The 23,790-nt window shown below is 41.3% G+C and overlaps 1 protein-coding gene across 1 annotated transcript in view; it reads left to right on the forward strand.

Moving 5' to 3' along the window:
- The window catches only part of GRM8 (glutamate metabotropic receptor 8), a 1,454,623-nt gene extending 1,431,099 nt beyond the window's left edge, over nucleotides 1-23,524 (forward strand). Inside the window, exon 11 of the mRNA XM_077474080.1 lies at nucleotides 22,975-23,524. Within this exon, the coding sequence (XP_077330206.1) occupies nucleotides 22,975-23,024 (50 nt within the window). The 3' untranslated portion in view covers nucleotides 23,025-23,524. The remainder of the gene's footprint in view (nucleotides 1-22,974) is intronic.
- The last annotated feature ends 266 nt before the right edge of the window (nucleotides 23,525-23,790 follow it).

Genomic DNA, 23,790 nt, shown 5'->3' on the forward strand with positions numbered 1-23,790 from the left:
CATAGTTTTTAAGATTAGAGATACAACTATGTTGGTGTCCCTTTTACACTGTACATTGTATTTTTTTAAATGTAACTGCCTACTCCCAAACTGTCATTTGAAGTAAAACACATAGCCAAGTATTATTCTCCACAATTTTTTTTATTATGCATTAAAAAAGAAAACAAATACAATAGAACTTAACCAAAAAGTGCATTCTATGCATCCAAAAATATAGAAAATAGAACATATCAAATCATTATTATTCAACCAAAAAATAAAATAAAAGCCTCATGCATGTGTCCTGCTTCTTAACATAGGGGGTCAGCGAAGCCAAGAGTTGGTGAAAGTAGGGGTCTGTCATCCGGAGATAATTCTGAATATTATCTGGATTATTCTCCTGGAGCTCCTGCAGCAAAGCCATATGACATAATTGGTCACGATTAATAAAGTAACCAATTTTTGGTCCAAGAAATCATCCTTCTGTTCCTGGACTGGACTTGGGTCATAGCAATAACTCCAAAGCCAATAATAAATAACATGTTATCTCCTCCAATTCCGCAACAATGGCCGTTTAGAAACAAAATAAAAAGCTCAAAATGAAAAGCGCAAAATGAAAAGCATGAAATGAAAAGCGCTAAATGAAAAGCACAAAATGAAAAGCGCAAATCAACACTCACCAAACTTAGTGAAATTAGCAGAAGGAGCCCGAAGAGTGGGGCTAAAGAGCTGAAAAAACACGTAGTACGTCAGTACTTTTCGTGTTTGTTGGCCGACAAATCCTTGCCATTTGTATGCAAGACAAAATCCAGGCACACACTAGGACAAAAGTCTGAGGTTTTGTCTTCGGTCCAATCGTGTGTACAAGGCTTAAATCAATTTGTATTGGCACACATTACCATTGCATTGCATTGATGCAATGTATGACACATGCATAATGATTTTGTCTGTAAATCACAGTATCTAACATTTGCAACTTGCAACATGACATGCCTGTATTAATTGCTGGATTACAATGTGATCATACTAAAACAGATACTTAAAAATAAACAGTACAACTATTTTTTAATTGTATATGCTTTAAATAATTATTTTCTACATAAAAACAATGGCAGAAATATCCTATAACTTTCACTGCAGCCTGTTTTTCAAAGTGAAATGGAGAGATCCATCTGCCATGAACCAGTTGGCCTATTACCTGTTTTTCCGGAAGACAGCTGGTCGATCATTTATTATGGTTTGTTGTCCATGTACATGGTTAATCTTGATAAATACAATTTTATGTAATTTACAGTGACAAGCTTTAGCCTTTATTAGTCTTCACAGGATACAGGACATGTTTGATGGAATTCTTAAAGAGGAAGTAAACCCTGATGAGTTTACTTCCTCTTTCATTCCCTGCAAAGGTAAAGCATAATGGACTACTATGCATATCATAGTCACCGCTGTCCCCTGTAGTCCGGCGCATCCATCTTCTCGGTGGGTCTTGCTGCTCCACCGATGTCATTCAGCGAAGCCGCGATGATGTCACTCGCGGCATATCGCCGTTGACCGCTGCTTGCTCAGTGCGACTGCTCGCTGCTGTCTTTGCCTGTCTTTCGGCAAATATCTCCTAAACCGTGTAGGTTTAGGAGATATTTCTTGGACCTACAGGTAATCCTTAATCTAGGCTTACCTGTAGGTCAAAGTCGGTTGTAAGGGTTTACAACCACTTTAACCACTTGCAGACCGGACCATTTTGCTGGTCAAAGACCAGACCACTTTTTGCGATTCGGCACTGCGTCGCTTTAACTGACAATTGCACGGTCGTGCGACGTGGCTCCCAAACAAAATTGACGTCCTTTTTTTTCCCAAAAATAGAGCTTTCTTTTGGTGGTATTTGATCACCCCTGCGGTTTTTATTTTTTGCGCTATAACCAAAAATAGAGCGACAATTTTGAAAAAAACGCATTATTTTTTACTTTTTGTTATAATAAATATCCCCCCAAAATATATAAAAAAACATTTTTTTCCCTCAGTTTAGGCCGATACGTATTCTTCTACATATTTTTGGTAAAAAAAATCGCAATAAGCGATTATTGATTGGTTTGCGCAAAAGTTATAGCTGTTACAAAATAGGGATAGTTTTATAGCATTTTTATTAATATTTTTTTATTATTTTTTTACTAGTAATGGCGGCGATCAGTGATTTTTATTGTGACTGCGACATTGTGGGGGACCCATCTGACATTTTTGACACATTTTTGGGACCATTGTCATTTATACAGTAATCACTGCTATATAAATGCAGTGATTCCTGTGTAAATGACACTGGCAGTGAAAGAGTTAACCAGTGGGTGGCAGTGTAGGGGTTAAGTGTTCCTAGGGGTGTGTTACTAACTGTGGGGGGGTTGGGCTTTCATTTAGTGAACACTGATCTCTGCTCCAATCACACGGAGTAGAGATCAGCGTCACTAGTTGCTAGGCAGAATCGAGAAATGTTGTTTACACAGCATTTCCTCCATTCGGCCGCTCCGTGAGACTATCGCAGGGATGCCCGCGGCGATCGACCGGACCGCGACCGGTACGCGACCGGACTCACGGGGGGTCCCGACCAGCGCGGGAGCGCGCCGCCGGCAGCGCGCTCCCGATGGCAGGGCGGCATTGAATATTGGACGTACCTGTACGCCAATATGCCTGCCCGTGCCATTCTGTCGACGTACATCATCGTGCGCTGGTCGGGAAGTGGTTAAAGTGTATGTCAAGCCAGAAACTTTTTTTCTAGTTTTGGATAAAGTGGAATGGTTAGAACTCTAATAAAAAGATTTACCTTCAATTCCTGTCTTGCTGACCTCCCAAAAAAGGGAAGGGCATGAGGTTCTCAAAAAAAAAAATAACAGACCCATATCTTTGAATGTTAAGGGGCACCCCCACAAAAAACACAATGGGGTCAATACTAAATTCCACATCAGATTCTTGTGACATCATTACCTAAATATGGTCATGTCAATTACATCACCCTTTTGTAGAAAAGTTTGTTAAATGCTACACATATTTATTTTAATCTGTACCCAAGATTCCACATGTATTTTTTGGATAACAGGTATGACATGCATCCCCTATATGCATGGCTATGCCTATCAGAGTAATGTTTAATTTTATTTTCAAAATTTGGATGTAGTAACGTAGTGTTTTTCACAGTCTGTTCTATTTTAAAGAGTCCCTTTAGAACCTTCGACTTTGTCAATTAAGTATCCCATTCAAAAATAGTACTTGTGAAATTCATGCACTTTATTTATCTAGAGCAGGGGTGCTCAACCTGTGGCTCTCCAGCTGTTGCGGAACTACAAGTCCCATGAGGCATAACAAGACTCCGACAGCCACAAGCATGACACCCAGAGTCAGAGGCATGATGGGACTTGTAGTTTTGCAACAGCTGGAGAGCCACAGGTTGAGCACCCCTGATCTAGAGGGTCAAATCACAGAGATTTCCTCTACTAACTGTACCTTTGTTATTTCTCTGTCATAAATTTCCTATCATATTTCACTTTTCTCCTTATCACTGATCTATTAAATTATTCTTCTGGTCAGTCATGAACCCCATTCAAAATAAAGCCCCCCCCCCCCAACTAAAATCCTATACAAAAAAATCAAACATGTTCACTGTTAAAAATGTGGCATCATCAGGGATAAAATAATAATGTGCTCAGTGCATAGTGCTCAAGTTAAAACCCAAATGGATTAATTGGATAGGATTCTCATGTAACATCAGTTTTGTAAAAGCACCCCACAAAATAGAAAACCCTAATGTTGAAGTTAAAAATAAGCATTACTCTGAAAGAAATGCATAAAGTGATGTGTGTCATACCAGTAATGCAAAAAAATGCATCACCCTGGAGACTACACTCCTTTGTTTATATTTAGTGCCAGGAACTAGGAGCTGTCATTCACAGAGAGTGTACAGTAGCAATTGGAGTGGACGTGCAGGCAGTTGGCTTTGTTCATTATGATTGATGAGAAGATGTGAAAAAAGTGTGATGTCATTTTATACTGTAGCCTTTTTTTGTGAATAAGTAAGGGTACTATGTAACCTTATTGATTCAAACTGGAGGAAGTATCTGGAGGCCCCTTATTTTACACTTTTAGGTTCATAGGCCCCCTGTCTGCAGGGTCACACAACCACTGATCCACTGATCCAAGTTTGTGGGGCTAGAGACCCTTGTCCTCATCAAAATAAAGGGTGCTTTTCCATGTGGGTCCCCCACTGCAAGGTACCTTCTCCATGTTGAGGGTACATGGGCTGGTATGGTTCAGTAAGTGGGGCTCGTGTTTTCCTTCCTTCTAGCCTTCTTGCATTTTTGGTTCAGGGTCTGGTGTAGTCTTTGAGGTGGAACCCATGCTTTCTTCTGTTTGATGTGGAGTTTCCCTAATTTGTGAGGCCCACACCATTTATTCTTATGTCAGGGGCCTCTTAAATTCCATATCCAACCTGAAGGGTCTGGTATGAATTTTGGGGAACCCATGCCGTTTTTTTCCAGAATTCTTGCTCCCTTTGTTTACATTCCTTTGTCTGACAATATTCTCGGATCACTCGTTTTTAGCATTTTCAAGCTAACTAACAACCAGGAGCCCTGATCAGAAAGTTAACACATTTTGTAGTGGTAGTAATTCTGCTGCTAAATATTTTACTTCCTATTACAGACATTTTTTTGGCCTCGCCAAACAAAGTTAGTTTTCTCATTTGCTCAGTCTCTGAATGTACAAAATGTGGCCTGAATGTGAGTTTGGCTCAAACCAGCAGCTCAACCCTACCTCAAACAAGATCAAATAGCCAAATGTCCTACTTCAGACCAGGTCAAATGACCAAGTGAAAAATACACATAGAGAACCACTCCTTCACCCAGCCTTTAGCTCTTGGCCTATTCTGTTCTCCATCTCCAAAAATGATGTAGGTAAGCCAAAGTGGTTGATAATCTTATTTCCAATACTATACATTGAACTCTTCAGTATGTATAACTATGTTAGACATATAGCTCTTTCAAAGACCAAGAACAAAGCATAATTTAAAATTGTTTAGCATAAATGAAATTATCTGAATTCCTGTACCTGTAGGACTACTGTACAGAAATGCCATCTCAAGAAACTGCTTCTATGTTAAGCTTAAATATTAAATCTAAGGCAATTAAGCATGCCATATTGATGCACTTCAGTTAGCTGGAGCACTTTAAACAGAAGTCTTATCGTGACAATAAGTAGTCAAACTAGTATAACTCCTCTCTTCACCACTCCAGAGAAAGTAAGACTGACAACTACAATAGGCTGATGGTAAATATTTTGATCTTTACCCTAGTGGACTTGAATAGCTATTTTTTGCATATGTTCTCTATCCCAAAACAATCCATGAGTTGCTAACTAAGGAGCCTTGATATTAGGTTTTATCATACCCCTCATAAAGCTTTTAGGCTTCAATCCAGGAGCAAGCTCTTTAGGAGTCAAAGAAGACCCAACAAGTGGAAACACCCAATGATTTCATCCTAGATGTGAACATTACAGCAGAGCATGTCTGTTTTATTTAGAACAATACGCATCCATGGCGGGGGGGGGGGGGGGTATTTACTTTACATCAGAGGGGTTAGACAGGTAATATAAGTATACTTTATCTGGAAAGTGCACACACCCTTTAATTTTAACTTTTTAAGTGTACCCTAAGGACACCCATATTTTGGACAACTCGCTGTTTTATTTTTTAATACAGGGAAAGTTGTCATTTAGGGTGCATTCACAGTTAAGAATGCACCCTGCCAGTGATTACATTTAAGAAAGGGGGTTCTTATGATTAGCTTTGAGTAGTCAGCCCCATGGAAAGCAATCTTTTTCAGCGCTTATGGGCATGCTTAGCTGCTAGAGCCAGAAGCCTCCAATTGCTTTCAATGGGGCTGCCTACACACAGCTAATCGTGGGAACCACCACTGGGGTTCTTGCATGTAATCTCCAGCAGGGTGCATTCGCAAGTGTGAATGTACCCGTAAAGTTCACCACAGGCGGTAAAAAGACAATGGTCATAGCGGGTCATTTAACACTGATAGAACAGTAAATTTACATTGGTGGTGCCCTTTGTTGATTTATTTACTAAACCTTGTTGTGCTACAAATCCTACTTGTAAAAACATATTGCAATATTCCCCTCAGTATGTATAACTATAGCTCTATTATTATGTCCTTAGAATGCACTCATTTTTTTTTATATGTATTATACTGTATACATAGACTTTTATTTTTACTAACTAACTACTAGAAATGTTTAATAAAAAAAAAAAAAGCTTAAATCCAAGTTTTGAAGGAGCATAATTAAATAAACTGTTGGCATTGTCAGTTTAGCTGTAACTCTGCAAGATTGCAATATAAATTTACTGCAGCATAAATTGAAAGTAAAATGTTAATGATATATATGTTGCCATTAGTCAAATAACGGCCTCTGTGAAAAATCAATGATTATTCCAAGAAGTAATAATACAATTCACTAAGAGCAGAGATATAATAACTTAAGCCTTGAATCCATTTCTTTTCCTAAAAATCAAACTAAAGTCATGAATAATTAACACATCCAGAAGTAAAAGAGATATTAAATTACATTTCCTTTGAAATAAGAAATGTCCTGAGTTAATTAGGGAAGAATGAAAAAAAAATTCAAACAAATGATGGTTAAAACTCTAAAAAAACATGTACTATACATTCTTTCTCCAAAACCCTTGCGAGAATCCTGAATTTATACATTAAAATATTTAAGTATATGTCAACTTTGCCACCTGTCTATTCAAGATATGGAGGGGAAACACATGAATTAAAAAAATACCTTCTGCACGTAATACATTACTATTAGGTGCTTGAAATTACACTGCTATTTAGGAGAAAACCTTTAGGCACCAAGAACAACCTTTAATTTCACTGTAAGCGCCAATGTTTGTCAACTATTCATAAAACTTATTTTCACCCTTAAATTAATTTCAAATTACACAATTATTTAATCTATCTACAGTAAAAACCCTTTTCCTCCCTTTCCCCTTGCCCATGAAAGACATTTTTCTTTACATATTTTTGCTTTAAAAAATACCTCTCATTTGCCATAAAATTATCTGTCATATGACCCATACAGAGCCCCTAAAGAAATCAATGACAAACTTTTAAAAATCATGTATTGCAGGTAAGTAAAAAAATAATAATCTGGGGATCTGCTTTAACGTGTTTCCCTTTCCCTTCTCTATCACTAAGTTATTAGTGCTCAGCTAACCAAACACAACAGCAGTCAGAAGGGACCTTTATGTTTTTCAAAGTTAATCATACTGTATGCCTTTTCTATTGTATAAGTTAAACAAGAAAAGATAGTCAGAAGCAAGTTATAAAATATAAAAAAATTGGTAAAAGAATTTCAAAAATTAGTTTCTCTGTTTGCATAATAGACAAGAAATAGCATGTTTTTAAAATACTTTTCTTTGTAGAGCAGCTCTTTTTATAAGGCTTACCATGGCCCTCATGCCCACCTCCTACTAGTTATTGATGCCATCAGTTGCTAGGAAACCATGTGTTGCATTGTCATTGGTTGTTGTAAGACATCCACCAGATGGTTTTGAAAAAATAAAACAAAAAAAAAGTGTGGCGTTCCTCCTAAAAATGCAAATGTGTCTGATATGGATTTCAAGGGAAAACCTCATGCAAAAAAAATGAGGTCCTCTCCAAAATCTGCAAGAGACCCTTAGCTGGCTGGCAAGGAAGCAGTGAGCACCCACCCTTCCTGAACCATAACATGCCCTTAACATGGGGTCTCTTCCCCACATTCCCTTTAAAATGAGGGGGGCTCAGATATCCAGCACCGACTCTACATGCATGAGTAAGGAGTACATAGCATTCCTATTTATTTATTCACAAAAATGTTACTTAGCCACTTGAGACCCGCAATATGTCTATTGACGTCATGGGGTTCCGGTGGTTATATCTAAATGATGCCTGAGTCCACAGACATCATTCAGATATTGCCGGTTTCAGCCGGCGATTCCCTACACCATAAGAATGATGATAGCGGCTGTTCCGCCGCTTGATCGTTCTTACGGGCGGCGGGAGGGGACGCCCCCCCTCCCGCCGCCCTCCGGTGCTTCTAACGACTCACCGTTTCCATCGGTGAGTCGGTCACAGGATCCGCCGGCCCCAGCATTTGATCATAGAGATTTCCGGCGGACTAGATTGTCCCCGGAGTCTCTATGATCGTTCGGAGGCCGGGCGCGATGTTATGACGTCACGCCCGGCCTCGTTATTCAAATTAACGGCGCCAATCTGGCTAGGAAGCCAGGATCGTTTTTTTTTTTTTTTTTTTTTTTTTTAATTCTTCCCAGCCTAGAGGTGAGATATGGGGTCTTATTGACCCCATATTTCACTGTAAATAGGTCCGATCGTGCCATATTCCTATGTTTACATTCCTTGTAATAGGAATAAAAGTCATCACATTTTTTATTTATTTTTTTTAAGTGTAAAACTAAAAAAATAAAAATAAAATTAACAATAAAAAAAAAATAAAAATTTTAAGCGCCCCTGTCCCCGTGAGCTCGCACACAGAAGCGAACGCATACGTAAGTCCCGCCCACATATGAAAACGGTGTTCAAACCACACATGTGAGGTATCGCCGCGAATGTTAGAGCGAGAGCAATAATTCTAGCCCTAGACCTCCTCTGTAACCCAAAACATGTAACCAGTAAAAAATTTTAAAGCGTCGCCTATAGGGATTTTTAAATACCAAAGTTTGGCGCCATTCCATGAGCGCGTGCAATTTTGAAGCGTGACATGTTGGGTATCTATTTACTCGGCGTATCCTCCTCTTTCACACTATGCAAAAAAATTGGGCTAACTTTACTGTTTTTTTTTTTAAGCATGAAACTGTTTTTTTTCTGAAAAAAACGCGTTCGAAAAATTGCTGCGCAAATACCGTGCGAGATAAAAAGTTGCAATGACCGCCATTGTATTCTCTAGGGTCTTTGCTAAAAAAAACATATATAATGTTTGGGGGTTCTATGTAATTTTCTAGCAAAAAAAATTAGGAATTTTACATGCAGGAGAGAAATGTCAGAATTGGCCTGGGTCTCAAGTGGTTAGTCAAACACATACAAATTGTTGACAGTCTTTTGTTAAAAAATAAAATTCTGCAGTGTTAAACTATTGTCAATCAAATCACCCAACCGATGCAGATCCATCGTATAATATTTTTCTTGTTACAGTATCTTCCCTGTAACATGGTATACTCAGACACACTTTTTTAAGTGTTAAATGTTTACAAGTCCATCAAAAGTAACCCTTAACAACTGCATTGGAGAGTCATAGTACATTATTCACATTTTAAGCTCTTAATATTGACCCACCTTTGTAATTATGAACAGATCCTGAAAATGTAAACACGATATTAATGTCTTCATTCCAACTATCTCATCTTAACCTCATTCAAGCTTAATCTCTTGGCACCGAGCAAGTGCAAATATGTAGCCTCTTGGTGGCCAGGCCTTGGCGCAGAGTGGACACATATTCACATGCATTAGCGCCGAGAGTGCTCTGCTGAGAACATGCGCCCTGCACGTTACCAGCACAGTGACTGGTGGCTCACGGAAAGTACCCAATCAACATTTGCAACAGCCAATCATGATGCTCAAATGGCCAAAAGCCCCACGCCGCCTCCCAGCATAGAAAACCCCTTAACCACTGCAGCCCCAGAAGAATTTACCCCCTTCCTGACTAGGCAATTTTTAGTGATGTGACACTGCGTCGCTTTAACTGAAAATTGCGCAGTCTTGCAACGTTGTACCCAAACAAAATGTATGTCCTTTTTTTCCCACAAATAGAGCTTTCTTTTGGTGGTATATGCTCACCTCCGGTTTTAATTTGTTGTGCTATAAACAAAAGAAGAGCAACAAATTAAAAAAAAAAAAACTCTTCATCAGTTTAAGCCAATATATATTCTTCCACATATTTTTGGCAAAATAAAATCGCAATAAGTGTATATTGATTGGTTTGCGCAAAAGTTCTAGCATCTACACAATAGGGGATAGATTTATGGCATTTTTGTTTATTTTTTTTACTAGTAATGGCCATTTATGACAATTTGTATTGGGACTGTGCCATTGCAGCAGACAGATCAGACATTTTTAACACTTTTTTGGGACCATTGACATTTTGTACAACAATCAGAGCTAAAAATAGTCACTGATTACTGTATAAATGTCACTGGTGGGAAAGGCGTTAACACTAGGGGGGAATCAAGGGGTTAAGCATGTTCCCTAGGTGTGTTTCTAACTGTGAGGGGATGTGACTGACTAGAGGAGGGGCCAGATCATTGTTCCTACTTAGTAGGAACAGACAGTCTGCTTCTCCTCCCCTGTCAGAACAGAGATTTGTGTGCCTACACACACACAAATCCCCATTCTTGGTCTCATGCCTGTGATCACATGTGGCCAGTGGTGATTGCACCTGCCGACACATGCATCGGGTCCCCTGCTGTGCAGTGAGCGCATGAACGTATGCTAGGGCTCTTAAATGAAGCTCCCGTACATATACAGCGATTTGCGCAGGAGAGCCATCCTGTCGCTGTATATTATTATTATTAATTTTATTATTATACAGGATTTATATAGCGCCAACAGTTTACACAGCACTTTGCAACTTGAGGATAGACAGTACAAATACAGTACACTTGAATACACTAGGAATCAGAGGGCCCTGCTCCTTAGAGTTTACAATCTAAGAGGGAAGGTCAAGAGCTACAAGAGGTATTAACTGTGGGGGGTGTGCTGATGGAGAAAATAAATGTACAGTTGTTAGGTGGGGGCCAGATAGGCTTCTCTGAAGAGATGAGTTTTCAGGGATTGTCTGAAAGTGGATAGAGTAGGAAAAAGTCGGACAGATTGGGGTAGAGCATTTCAGAGGATGGGAGAGGCTCTGGTGAAGTCCTGAAGGTGAGCATGGGATGAGGTGACCAGGAAGTTTGAGAGAAGGAGGTCTTGGGAGGAGTGAAGAGAACGATTAGGTAGGTATTTTGAGTCTAGGTAAGTGATGTAGCTGGGGGCCAGGTTGTGGATGGCTTTGTAAGTTATAGTTAGTATCTTGAATTTAATTTGTTGGCTGAGTGACAGCCAATGGAGGGATTGGCAGAGGGGAACAGCAGACGCTGAGTGGTTTGTGAGATGAATGAGCCTGACAGCAGTGTTCATGATGGACTGAAGTGGGGATAGCCTATTTAGAGGTAATGAGGAGGGAGTTGCAGTAGTTCAGGAGAGAGATGACCAGGGAGTGGATTAGAAGCTTTGTGGTGACATTGGTTAGGAAGGGGTGTATCTTGGAGATGTTGCAGAAGTTGAGGCGGCAAATTTTGGATAGTGATAGGATATGGGGCCAAAAAGTAATTTCAGAATCCAGGATTACACCTAGGACCTTGGCGTGTTGGGGACAAGTTGATAGTTGAGCCATTGATGTTGGCTAGGGATGAGCTTCGTGTTCGAGTCGAACATACGTTCGACTCGAACATCGGCTGTTCGCCCGTTCGGCGAAGTCTGAACGTTTTGGTCCGTTCGCGCCAAATTTGTGTGGCCCTAACGGCCCACAATGCACTGCGATGGCGCAGTGCATTGCTGGCTCATGATTGGCCAAGCATGCACTGTGACCCCGCATGCTTGGCCAATCGCAGCGCCAGCAGCGAGGAGAGCCATGATTGGCCACAGGCAGGATGCCTGTGGCCAATCATAGCTCAGGCTGTGTAGTGCACGCCCCACACTATATAAGGCCGCCAGCGTGGCGGCCTTGAGTAGTGTGTTGGCGTCTGAAGCAGTTAGTGGGTGTTCTGTGTACCTTCAACACAGTACACACCGATCGTTTTCGGCCTATTTTCGATCTTGCTGTTGTGTAGTGGTTGTTGTCTGCGTGCCCTGACCGCAGTATACACCGCTATATTCACCTCACCTATATAGCTAGTGATCGTTCTTTTATAATAGAGCTTGCAGTCAGTAGTGTTAGGAGCTTGTGCGTGCTGTCTGCGTGCTCTGTACCCAGTACATACCGCTATATCCACCTACATAGCTCTTCTCTATTTGAGCCCACTTGCCATCTGCAGGAGTTATTGGAAGTTGTGTGTGCCTCCAGCACAGCACAGTATACATCTGTATATACCCCTTTATCTCTGGTGTTCTATAATAAAGGCATCTGCAGGAGTTAGTGGGTGTTTTGTGCCTCCAGCACAATAAACACCTGTATCTACCCTTTATTGCTGTTTTCTAATAGAGCCATCTGCAAGGCTTAGTGGGTCTTGTGTGGCTCCATTACAGTATACCCCATTATCTCTGGTGTTCTATAAAAAAAGGCATCTGCAGGAGTTAGTGGGTGTTGTGTGCCTCTAGCACAATATACACTACCCAACTGCTTTTTTACCCAACTCCCTTCAGGCCATTACCATGTCTGGAAGGCCAGCAAGGAGAGGCAGACAGGCGTGAGCCGATAAAAGAGAGCAAGCAGGCTCTGTGTCTAGAGACAACAGTGCTGGTCGTGGACGCGGTGCATTGTCATCAGCACGTGGCCATGGGACACGCTTGTCCTTCTTTTCGGCAGCTGGACATGTTGAGCCGCAACATGCCAACGACTTGGTAGAGTGGAGGACCAAGCCCTCTTCATCCTCCTTATCCTCTCTCACCCAGTCTCAGGGTACTAGCAAAGCAGCTGCCAACGCATCGTCTTCCCTCCTCTCAATGTCATCATCAGTGACTCCTTCCCTAGACCCACCACGTCCTCCTGAGGAGTCTCCTGAACTCTTTGAGCACAGTGTTGGGTACATGCTCCAGTAGGATGCCCAGTGTTTTGTAGCCTCTGATGATGACACTCAGCTAGAGGAAGGCAGTAGCGTGAATGCAGAGAGAGGGGATGCTCAAGAAGGACAGCAATCTGGCAGTCATGTTCCACAAGCTGCAGCATACTGCCAGGTTTGCTACAGCGATGAAGAGGGAGGGGATGATGAGGGCACTGACTCCACGTGGGTGCCTGGTAGGAGAGAGGAGGAGGAGGAGGAGGAGGCACATGTCCAACGAGGCAGGATGCCCTCCGGGGGCCAGCTTAGGGGCAGCACACCGACTGAATCACACCGCAGAGCTCCGCCTGTGCAGGGCGCTGCCTCTGCACGTTCTTCTAAAAGTTCTTTGGTGTGGGCCTTTTTTGAGACGAGTGCATCAGATCGCACCGCTGCTATTTGCAACATATGTCTCAAGCGTATCTCGCGTGGCCAAAACATCAGCCGCTTGGGCACCACATGCTTGACCAGACATATGTTGACCTGCCATGCAGCTCGTTGGCAAGCGTACCTCAAAGACCCACACCAAAGAACAAAGCGGACCTCTCCTTGCTCCTCATCAGCTGGCATCTCCAACCCCACTAGACCTTCAGTCCTCTCTGAAACTTGCTCTGAGAGGAATGAAGGTGTAGAATTAGGTGTGTCACAGCCAAGTGTTTCCGGGCACTCTGCTAGCAGAACACCCATGTCCGATTATAGCAGGCAAATGTCCCTGCCCCAGCTGCTGGACCGGCGAAAGAAGTTCACTCCCAGCCATTCACATGCCCAGCAGTTGAATGCTAGCTTGGCTAAATTGCTAGCACTTCAACTGCTGCCTTTTCAGTTGGTAGACTCGGCCCCCTTCCGTGAGTTTGTACAATGTGCAGTTCCTCAGTGGCAGGTCCCCAGACGCCACTTTTTCTCACGGAAGGCGATTCCGGCTCTCTACCGGCATGTGGAAGGCAATGTCTTTGCCTCGCTGGACAGGGCGGTCAGCGGTAAGGTGCATATTACCACTGACTCATGGTCCAGCAGGCATGGACAGGGACGTTACCTGTCTTTCACGGCCCATTGGGTCACTCTTCTGGCAGCTGGGAAGGATGCAGGACAAGGTGCAGTAGTGTTGGAGGTTGTTCCGCCACCATGCCTCCAAAATGCTACTATTGGTTGTGACACACCTCTCTCCTCCACCCCCTCCTCTTCTTCTTCCTCCATGGCCTCTTCCAGTGCTCTGTCCTCAGAACCAGCGGTGCTCCGTAGGCGTTCCAGGGGCTACGCAAGTACGCAGGCAAAACGATGCCATGCCGTGCTTGCGCTGGTTTGTTTGGGGGACAGGAGCCACACTGGGGTGGATGTTTTGTCAGCTCTGCAGGGGCAGGCCGAGAGGTGGTTGACGCCACGCCAGCTTAAGCCAGGAATGGTGGTTTGCGACAATGGCACCAACCTCCTCTCCGCCCTCCGGCAGGAACAACTGACCCATGTGCCCTGTGTAGCTCACGTCCTTAACCTGGTGGTGCAGCGGTTCTTGGGCAGGTACCCCGGGATACAGGATGTCCTGAAGCAGGCCAGGAAAGTCTGTGTGCATTTCCGCCGATCATTTAATGCCTGTGCTCGGCTGGCTGAGCTCCAAAAGGAGTTGAACCTGCCCAAGAACCGCCTTATATGTGACATGCCCACCAAGTGGAACTCAACGTTGGCCATGCTGCAGCGGCTGCACACGCAGTAGAGGGCCATCAATGAGTACCTGTGTGACTACGGCACCAGGACAGGGTCAGGGGAGCTTGGTTTTTTCTCACCACGCCAGTGGGGCATGATCAGGGATGCATGCACTGTCCTGTCACCGTTTGAGGAGGCCACAAGGATGGTGAGCAGTGACAGTGCATGCATCAGTGACACTGTACCTCTTGTCCACCTCTTGGAGCATACACTGCATGGAATAATGGACAGGGCACTTGAGGCAGAACAGAGGCAGGAAGAGGAGGACTTCCTTGCCTCTCAAGGCCCCCTTTATCCAGACAGTGTTCTTGATGTGCCACCCATCACACAGGAAGAGGATGAGGAGGAAGAAGAGGAGGAGGAGGATGATTGTGTCAGCATGGAGGTGGAGGCTGGCACTCAGCATCAGCAGCAGCAGCAGCAGCAGTCTTGTAGGGATGATTTACAGTCCCAAGAAACACGTGGACTTGTACGTGGCTGGGAGGAGGTAGCTGCGGATCATGTTGTCCTTAGTGACCCAGAGGACTCCAGACCGAATGCCTCAGCTAACCTACGCTACATGGCCTCCCTGATCCTGCAAAGCCTGCGGAAGGATCCTCGTATTCTTCGGATCAAGGAGAGGGACCATTACTGGCTGGCCACTCTCCTTGATCCACGGTACAAGGGTAAGGTTGCCGACCTTATCTTGCCATCGCAGAGGGAGCAGAGGATGAGACCTCTCCGGGAGGCCTTGCAGAAAGGTCTGTGCAACACGTTTCCAGAGACTGGGAGGTCACAAGCTCCTGGTCCTGGACAACGTGTTGCTGAGGCATCGGTCAGAAGGAGCGGTGGAGAAGGTGGCCGTCTGACTGATGCTTTCAGACAATTTTTTAGTCCGCAGTCCATTTACATGGTGCAGGAATACCTAGGGGCAAGGTCAGACTTGGACACCTTTCCCACCGAAAATCCTCTGGCTTACTGGGTCTTGAGGATGGATCACTGGCCAGAGCTTGCACAGTATGCAATTGAGCTACTGGCCTGTCCTGCATCCAGCGTTCTTTCGGAATGCACCTTCAGTGCTGCTGGTGGCTTTGTTACCGATCACAGGGTGCGCCTGTCCACAGACTCGGTTGATCGACTGACCTTCATAAAGATGAATTAGTCTTGGATCACCCACAGCTACCAAGCACCTGAAGCTGATGTAACCAAATAATTTTTTTTGAAATATCACATCCCTTCAAGACTGCCTATGCTGATGCTGAGTGACTGTCCTGTTATGTTGATTGTCTATCCTCTTCCTCCTCCGCTGATATGTTGGAAGAAAATTTCTGGTTCTGGGTGATGCCATCAGCCCAATTTTTCTGCCCCTGTTTAACAGGGGCGTTTAAGTACAATTTTTGATGCAATGCTTTGCAGCAGGGCTAATTCCTGCAATAAAACAAGAGTATATGGGAGAGGTTGCAGTGTCGTGGCACCAGCACCAGTGCCTAAGGCCCATTTTTCTGCCCCTGTTTAACAGGGGCGTTTAAGTACAATTTTTGATGCAATGCTTTGCAGCAGGGCTAATTCCTGCAATAAAACAAGAGTATATGGGAGAGGTTGCAGTGTGGTGGCACCAGCACCAGTGCCTAAGGCCACATTTTTCTACCCCTTTTTAACAGGGACATGTAATTACAATTCTTGATATAATATTTCACAGCAGGGCCCGTTCCTGTGCCCACCCAGAGTAACTGTGAGGACTTATAGTGTTGTGGGACGAGCACCACAACCACCAAAGGTCAATTTTTCTACCACTGTTCAACAATGGCATGTAAGTACAATTCTTGATATAATCGTTCACAGCAGGGCGCTCCAGCGCCCACCAAGAGTCACTTTGAGGGCTTACAATGTTGTGGCAAAACCAACACCTTGTTCCGCCATTTCTGCAGAGCATATAGGGCAGGCCCCTACTTTCAAACATCCAACTTACAAACATCTCCTACTTGCAAACGGAAGGAGACAACAGCAAGTGAGATGAAAAAAGATGGATGACAAAACAAATTTTACAGGGGTGATAACCCTTCCCTATGTTTTCCAAAAAGCTTAAAAATAGTTTTTTTGACTGGAGCTACACTTTAAAAATGTACCAGTTGAAAATTACAAACAGATTCAACTTAACACAACAAACCTACACAGTCCCTGTCTTGTTTGTACCGCCTGTATACTGCTGTTCTGAGTATATAGGGCCTGGGGGCCACACACATTTCCTTTTTTTAATATGGGTACGGGTTCCCCTTAATATGCGTACAAGACCCAAAGGGGCTGGTAATGGGCAGGGAGGGCTACCAATGCCATTTTTCTTATTATTTTCAACCATATTGCAGGAACCAGATATAACATTAAAACCGCAAGCAGCTTTAAATGACGTTATTTCCGTTAAATGACATTTTGTGCAGGGACTGTTCTAAACACGGGAAACACGTGGCACTTCACAGGCATACTACAGACACCCCCCAGGCACCATATTTAAAGGAATATTTCTCTTTTTTCCCACTTTAATCGTCATTAAAATCAGTGCTCCCGCCAAAACGGCCGTTTTTAAAACTTTTTTTTGCATTGACCCATGTCCCCTGGGGCAGGAGCCAGGTCCCCAAACCCTTTTTAGGACAGTATCTTGCATATTAGCCGTTAAAATTAGCACTTTTAATTTCGAACGTTCGAGTCCCATAGACTTCAATGGGGTTCTAACATTCGTACGAATTTGGGGTCTGTTAGAATGTTCTGGTGCGAACCGAACCGGGGGGTGTTCGGCTCATCCCTAATGTTGACAGAAAAATTAGGGGAAGTGTCACCTGGGGGAGAAAAATATCATGAGCTCGGTTTTGGATAAGTTGAGTTTGAGGAAGTGATGTGACATCCAGGCTGATATGTCTGCTAGTAGGCTAGTGATGCGTGGGGAGACAGATGGAGAGAGCTGGGGGATGGAGAGAGAGATTTTGATGTTATCGGCGTAGAGATAATATTGAAAGCCATGGCAGGTGGTGTAGATTAAGAAAAAGGGAGGGCCTCATCCCCACAACCCTTGCCCGGTGGTTGTGTGGGTCTGTGGGCGGGGGGCTTATCGGAATCTGGAAGCCCCATTTAACAAGGTAACCCCCAGATCCTGAAGGGTCTGGTATGGATTTTGAGGGGGACCTCTACACCATTTTATTTGAAATTTTGGCACGGGGGTTCCCCTTAGCATCCATACCAGACCTGAAGGGCCTGGTATGGAATTTGGGAGGGCCTCCATGCATTTTTTTTTTAATTTTGGTCCGGGGTTCCCCTGTGGGGGAATCCCATGCTGTTTTTTTCAATTACTTTTATGTGTATTGCCGGGACCGACAATTCATTATAGCATTATAGTAGTTCTAAATTACTTTTTTTCCTTTTAGAAATGTCATTTTGCTCTCAGACTGTTCTAAACATGGAAAACATGCAACGCTTTACAGGCATACTATAGACACCCCTAGGTAAAAAATTTAAAGGAATATTACACTTTTATTGTTTCACTTTAAGCATTATTAAAATCACTGTTTCTGAGAAAACTGGCATTTTTAAAACTTTTTTCTATTGATACATGTGCCCTGGGGCAGGGCCCAGGTCCCCAAACACTTTTTATGACAATAACTTATATTAATCTTTAAAATTAGCACTTTTTATTTCTCCCATAGACTTTTAAAGGGTGTTCCGTGGCTTTCAAACTTGCCGCGAACACCCCAAATTGTTCGCTATTCTGCGAATGGGCGAACAGCCAATGTTCGAGTCGAACTCATGTTCGACCCGAACATAAAGCCCATCCCTACCTCCTATATAACCTTTTATCTAGCTATCTGGTAGGAGTGATAGAGAATACCATAGAGCCACTTAAAGTGGTTGTAAACCCTGTTACACCACTTGTACCTACAGGTAAGCCTATAATAAGGCTTACCTGTAGGGACTGTAAATATCTCCTAAACCTGCACGGTTTAGGAGATATTTATTATATATTCTTATGCCGACATCATCGGTGCATGCAGACCGAACAAACAGCTTGCTTGTGTTGTTTCTTCAGCAGCGTGTCATGAACGGTCAAAGAAATATGCGGGGTCACTGCAACAGCTTTGATTTAAGGTAAGTATTTCATAATGAGCTAGTATGTGATGCATACTAGCTCATCATGCCTTTGTCTTCCAGGCTTTTTTTTTCTCTTTGTTTTTTTGGGTTTACAACCACTTTAAAGTGGCTGTAAACCCCATTTATGAAATTTGAACTAAGCACTCTGTGTGTATCTGTAATGTTTACTTTTCTCTCTCCAATGCTCTAAGTGTCATCTCTCTCTGGTGCTTCGGTTCTTTGTTATCAGAATTAGTCACTTCTGACAAGTTCTCCGACACCAAAAAATTGCATAATATACGGCCTGCTTAAATCTACTGGGGCTGCTGAAAAAAACTCAAAAAAGATTTAAAAATTGTAGTTTACCTTTTTAGATACTGTATTCTGCACTCTCTAGCTAGTAAACATCTTAGGTAGTATTTTTTTAATTTATAAGGGGAGTGGGCAACTATTCTTGCCATAATTATCCCTGTCTGTACTGTGCAGGCAGATTTTCATTTTCATAAATTGTAACTAGATTTGAACACTCTGTGTTATAACAAAGGTTTAAAGATTTAGAGACTGACTTATTGAATTGTATGTTAATGAAGACAGACTTGAGACAGGCTCAGTTAAAAACTGCTAAAAAAAAAAAATGCAGTCAGCCTTGTCACCTCTACCTGAGAAACCTCTAAATGATAAGAAATATTTGTAGAAAAAAAAAATTTAGGCATCATGTGTGAATGGAATCATATAGTGGGGTTCTCAAATTTGACTGCAAAAGTTGAATACACTTAAGTTGCATTACAACTTTCAATTGATAATTTTGGAAATTGTCATAGCTTTGTGCATAGCCTAGTGGTTTAAATACTAGATGAACAGGTCTTAATACTTCTTTTATCAGATTTTGTCAAGGCCTTAGTAAAGATGTAAAAAAAACTCAAATTCCTACTTAGTTTATTAGATTCGTTTTTGGTGTAAAATTTTAATTGAATTAGCATTTCACTTTACTAACCACAAACATACCTTACGAATAACACATATAAAAAGGCACGACAAATTTGACAAGATGTGTACATTTATGTAAGCAAATCTTGCAAAGAAATATTATATATTGTGACATGGGGGTTGGTTAGCAGTAGCTGCATTTATAAGTGAGTTTATGTAAGTCAGCACTTCAGTCTTAGGGCATGGCAGACCATTTCTATTAAAAGAAAACAGAAATCCAATGCAACATAAGGTTTCACATGGGTTCTCATCCAGCAAAAATACCAATGGAAATGCTAGGCCACCTGGCTATTCTTCAACAGCATTGCTGCTATTGGCACTGGTCCCTCAGACCTCAAGCTCTTCCATGCACACAACGTTGAGCTTCTTAGACTCACACAGCCTTGAGTTCCATAATGCATACAGCCTCAAGCTTCTTGGACACACACCGCCTTGAGCTCCTTAACGCACACAGTGACTATCTCTGCACAGAGATTCTCTCAATGGTAGCAAGACCAACTCTCCTCCACCACAACACCCGGACACTGGGTTGGAGATTTCTTCACTCTTAAGGCACTTTGAAATCTAAAAACTACTGAGCCCCACCCTGACATATCAAAATCTTGAGAAATCTGCAAAAGCTGTTTTCTCAGCTCAAAATTAACGCTTTGTGCTCTTCAAAGGTGCAAACCCACTGTATGTCAAGTATAATGTGTTTTTAATTCATCAATCTCCCTGGCATATTTTATATTTATGCAAACTTTTATCTGTCCGTTTCTGTAGTTTCAATGTATTTTGTTAACATCCACTTGTTTCCTAATGATAATGCAACAATTCCACACATTTCAAGGCATCAGTGATCTTTGGGCAACATTCATATCAAAAGACTATTGCTCTTGGATACAATGAAAATCTATATTTTGGTTACAGTTACATCAAATATAGAACTAGTTTGATGTCTAAATTTAACCAATATAAACAGTTCCAACCCTAAGTTATAATGGTGCTAGTAAAAACAAAATAAAAGCATTATATTCAGCAAATGCCCCCATTTACAAACACTTTTTTTTTGTTTTATTATTATTTGGTAAACCCGCATGTTCTACAGTTTTGTTTCCCAGGATAGTTTGTCATATATTCCTAAAATAATCCATATTTATTATTATTTATTATTAGAATATTATTAGAATAAATATAGCTGATTAAAATGGCACTAAGATTGTGGTGTAAATCCCTTCCATCTTTCTCTGTCTGTCCAGGTTTGAAGCTTTGTTCACTGGTCTGGCAAAAAATGCTGATTTTGCACCAAAATATGTAATTTCCCCCTAAAAATACACTTTCATAGACTTGTTCACTTTTTTTCTAGTATGACTGTTAGCTATTCAATACCTTATTAATGTGATGGAAATAGTTGGCATATAAGGAAATTGCATACAAAGCGCAGTGCTTTATAAATCGGGTCATTTGTTTATGGAACTGGCCCTGCCTACCAGTGCAAACAGACATAATGAGTGAAAAAGAGATAGTAAAGAGAATCATCCGTAATACAAACAAGTACAAAAGAAAAATAAACGATAAAAATAAAAAAAATACGCAAGAGAAACATGTAAAAAAAAATCATTAAATGAATAACATATTTTACCGGAAAATATGTGATGTGTGCATGCCATGAGGTTAATTTACTAAAAGAGTTGAGAGTCTTCTCACAATCTATTATGTGAATAATCACTTTAGTTATCCAATCATGTACAGATGAAATAAGTAGAAAAGGATATGCTTTTCAAAGGAATGGATAAGTGAAGTGAATATTCACATAATAAATTAAGATAAATAAATAAAGATTCTCAATTCCATTAGTAAATAAACCTCTAAATCATTGTTTACAGAGTGGTGCAATAATGACCATCTAAATCAACTGTGTGATATATGATACACATCCACTAATTATAAAAGTGCAAAATATTTCCCACTGTATCAAATGTGTTCTTTTTGCTATTTTACATAAGGTTGACATATTTATGCTCAGGGTAACATGTTGGTTTGCAAATACTGTTGCCTGTGACAACATGATTTAAATTAAGCGTATTGGAAGTTATACAATCTGTTGACCTGAAACAATTAATCTTTTGGTGTCATATTGATGATATAAGTTCCTACTGAGATAAAGCTGCAGTCCCCAAAATAGTAGCTGATTCCACAAAATGCCTCTACATTATCTGACTGGCATGTAGACTTTAGGAACTAGATCCCAAAGTCTTTTTGACTGTGTTCTCTTATTGGTAATATGTCAAATACTGTATACGTTATACTGCGACATTACACTACAATGGTACCAAATTCATTTTAAACCACCTGAATACCAATCCCAGGCACCAAATTTTAAATATTAATACAAAGAATGGAAAAGATAATAAAAAGCAACCCTTGTTTTCTCCATACTATTTTGAGTTAATGCATTTTTTCAACACATTGCATAGGAAATGCTCCTCATTGCTTAAAGAGGAAGTAAACTTCCATCTCTTGCTTTTACCTATAGGTACACCTATAATAAGGCTTACCTATAGGTAGAATAAATATCTCCTAAACGTGCACCTTTTAGGAGATATTTGCTGTACATGCAGCCAGTGATTTCACTGGTGCATGCGCTCTGATGGTACGACCACCCGTGCCGTTTCTTCAGAGCCCTGTGCCGTGACAGTCACAGAGCCAGGGTCCATGAACCCAGAAGCAAAACAGATGAAGATGAGAGTGCTTGCAGTGGTGAGATCTCGTCACGGGGGGCTTTGTTTTAAGGTAAGTTTAACATAATGTGGTAGTATGCAGGAACTGGCTAAATTTTGATCCATATATGGACAGGCTGGTTGTACACAAATCAATCTATTGACCGACTTATGTATAACCAGCCTATTGCCTTTTTTCCAAACAATCCGTGCCACCGGCTTTAGTCTGCAACACTGATCATTGCATTCTGATGGTGGGGAAGGCTCCCCTCTGTCAGAATACAATACTGCAGTGGAAGGTGATTCCTCCACCCACATTGAATGTGTGGATCAGGGAATCATGGCATTTTATTTTGTTCAACCCACTAGTTGAAAAGAAAACAATTCATAATGTATAGGCTGCCTTAGGTGTTTTTTCTTCTGATATTCCACCTGTGCTTGCTGCTGTGCCCTGTAGCAATCACATGACCTTCTATAGTGATGCCATAGCTTTTTACCATTCAAATAGCTCAAGTGCCCCACACGAACGTGCCCTGTGTAACTCAAACAAGATAGTGAATTCATACCAGTGAAATACTAAAAAATACAAATCTGTTTAATATAATTGTTTATATTATATTATTATATTATATTTATTATATTATTATATTAATATTCTAACTTATATCTCCCTGCATTTTATAGCTTCATCTACTAAGACAACGTATGTCAGCTATAGTAATCATGCAACCTGAACCAAGAAGCTTTTTACCACAATATGGAACACCAAATTTTGCAAGATGTTTTCCGTTCTACGGTCTAAACTATTTCAGAAGATCAAATAAACAAAAAAGGACATAATTTATGGAAAATGCCTGAATTTATTTTTTTGAAAATGAAAGTGTCAAAGTATTTTCAACAAAAGCACATGAAAGATAAAGATATACTATTGTGCACTAGAAGTGATATCAGAACAAATGCTATCATTCACAGGTGAAACTGCACATTTTATGGAAGAAAAAAAAAAATCTGCCATATGTTACACCATAATTGTAAGTACTTTTTTGTGACTTGTGAGAAACTTCATTCCTGTCTTCTCTTGTTCTCTCTGTATAGGAGATGAGTTTGTGCATTGTATTGGCTGATTGACATGAAGCCCTGGGTTGTGTTCAATAAATGCAATGGTTTACGCATGCACATTTTTTTATACAAAAGATATTTCTAATAATAAAGGAATGTTTTGCAAATGGTGAGACTTGTTTTCTTGCAGTGTTTGACATTTATATGTAAAATGTTGTGACTTTACATGCACAGGTATGTGTTTACTAAATTTGCTCAACCCCAAAATGTAGTATAAGCATCTAAAGGTCAAGTTTACTCGACAACATTTTCAATAGCCTAGCATTCACTAGGTAGCTATAAAAGAAACAAATAAACACCATTCTGCAATCATTAATACTTTAATAAATTCTTTTTTTTTAAATGCAAACAGTGTAAGTACCTACATTTCGTATCAGCCTC

This window comes from Lithobates pipiens, unplaced genomic scaffold, assembly GCF_037356315.1.
Source record: "Lithobates pipiens isolate NorthernLeopardFrog02 unplaced genomic scaffold, aLitPip1_a1.2 Scaffold_8, whole genome shotgun sequence".
Classification (NCBI taxonomy): domain Eukaryota; kingdom Metazoa; phylum Chordata; class Amphibia; order Anura; family Ranidae; genus Lithobates; species Lithobates pipiens.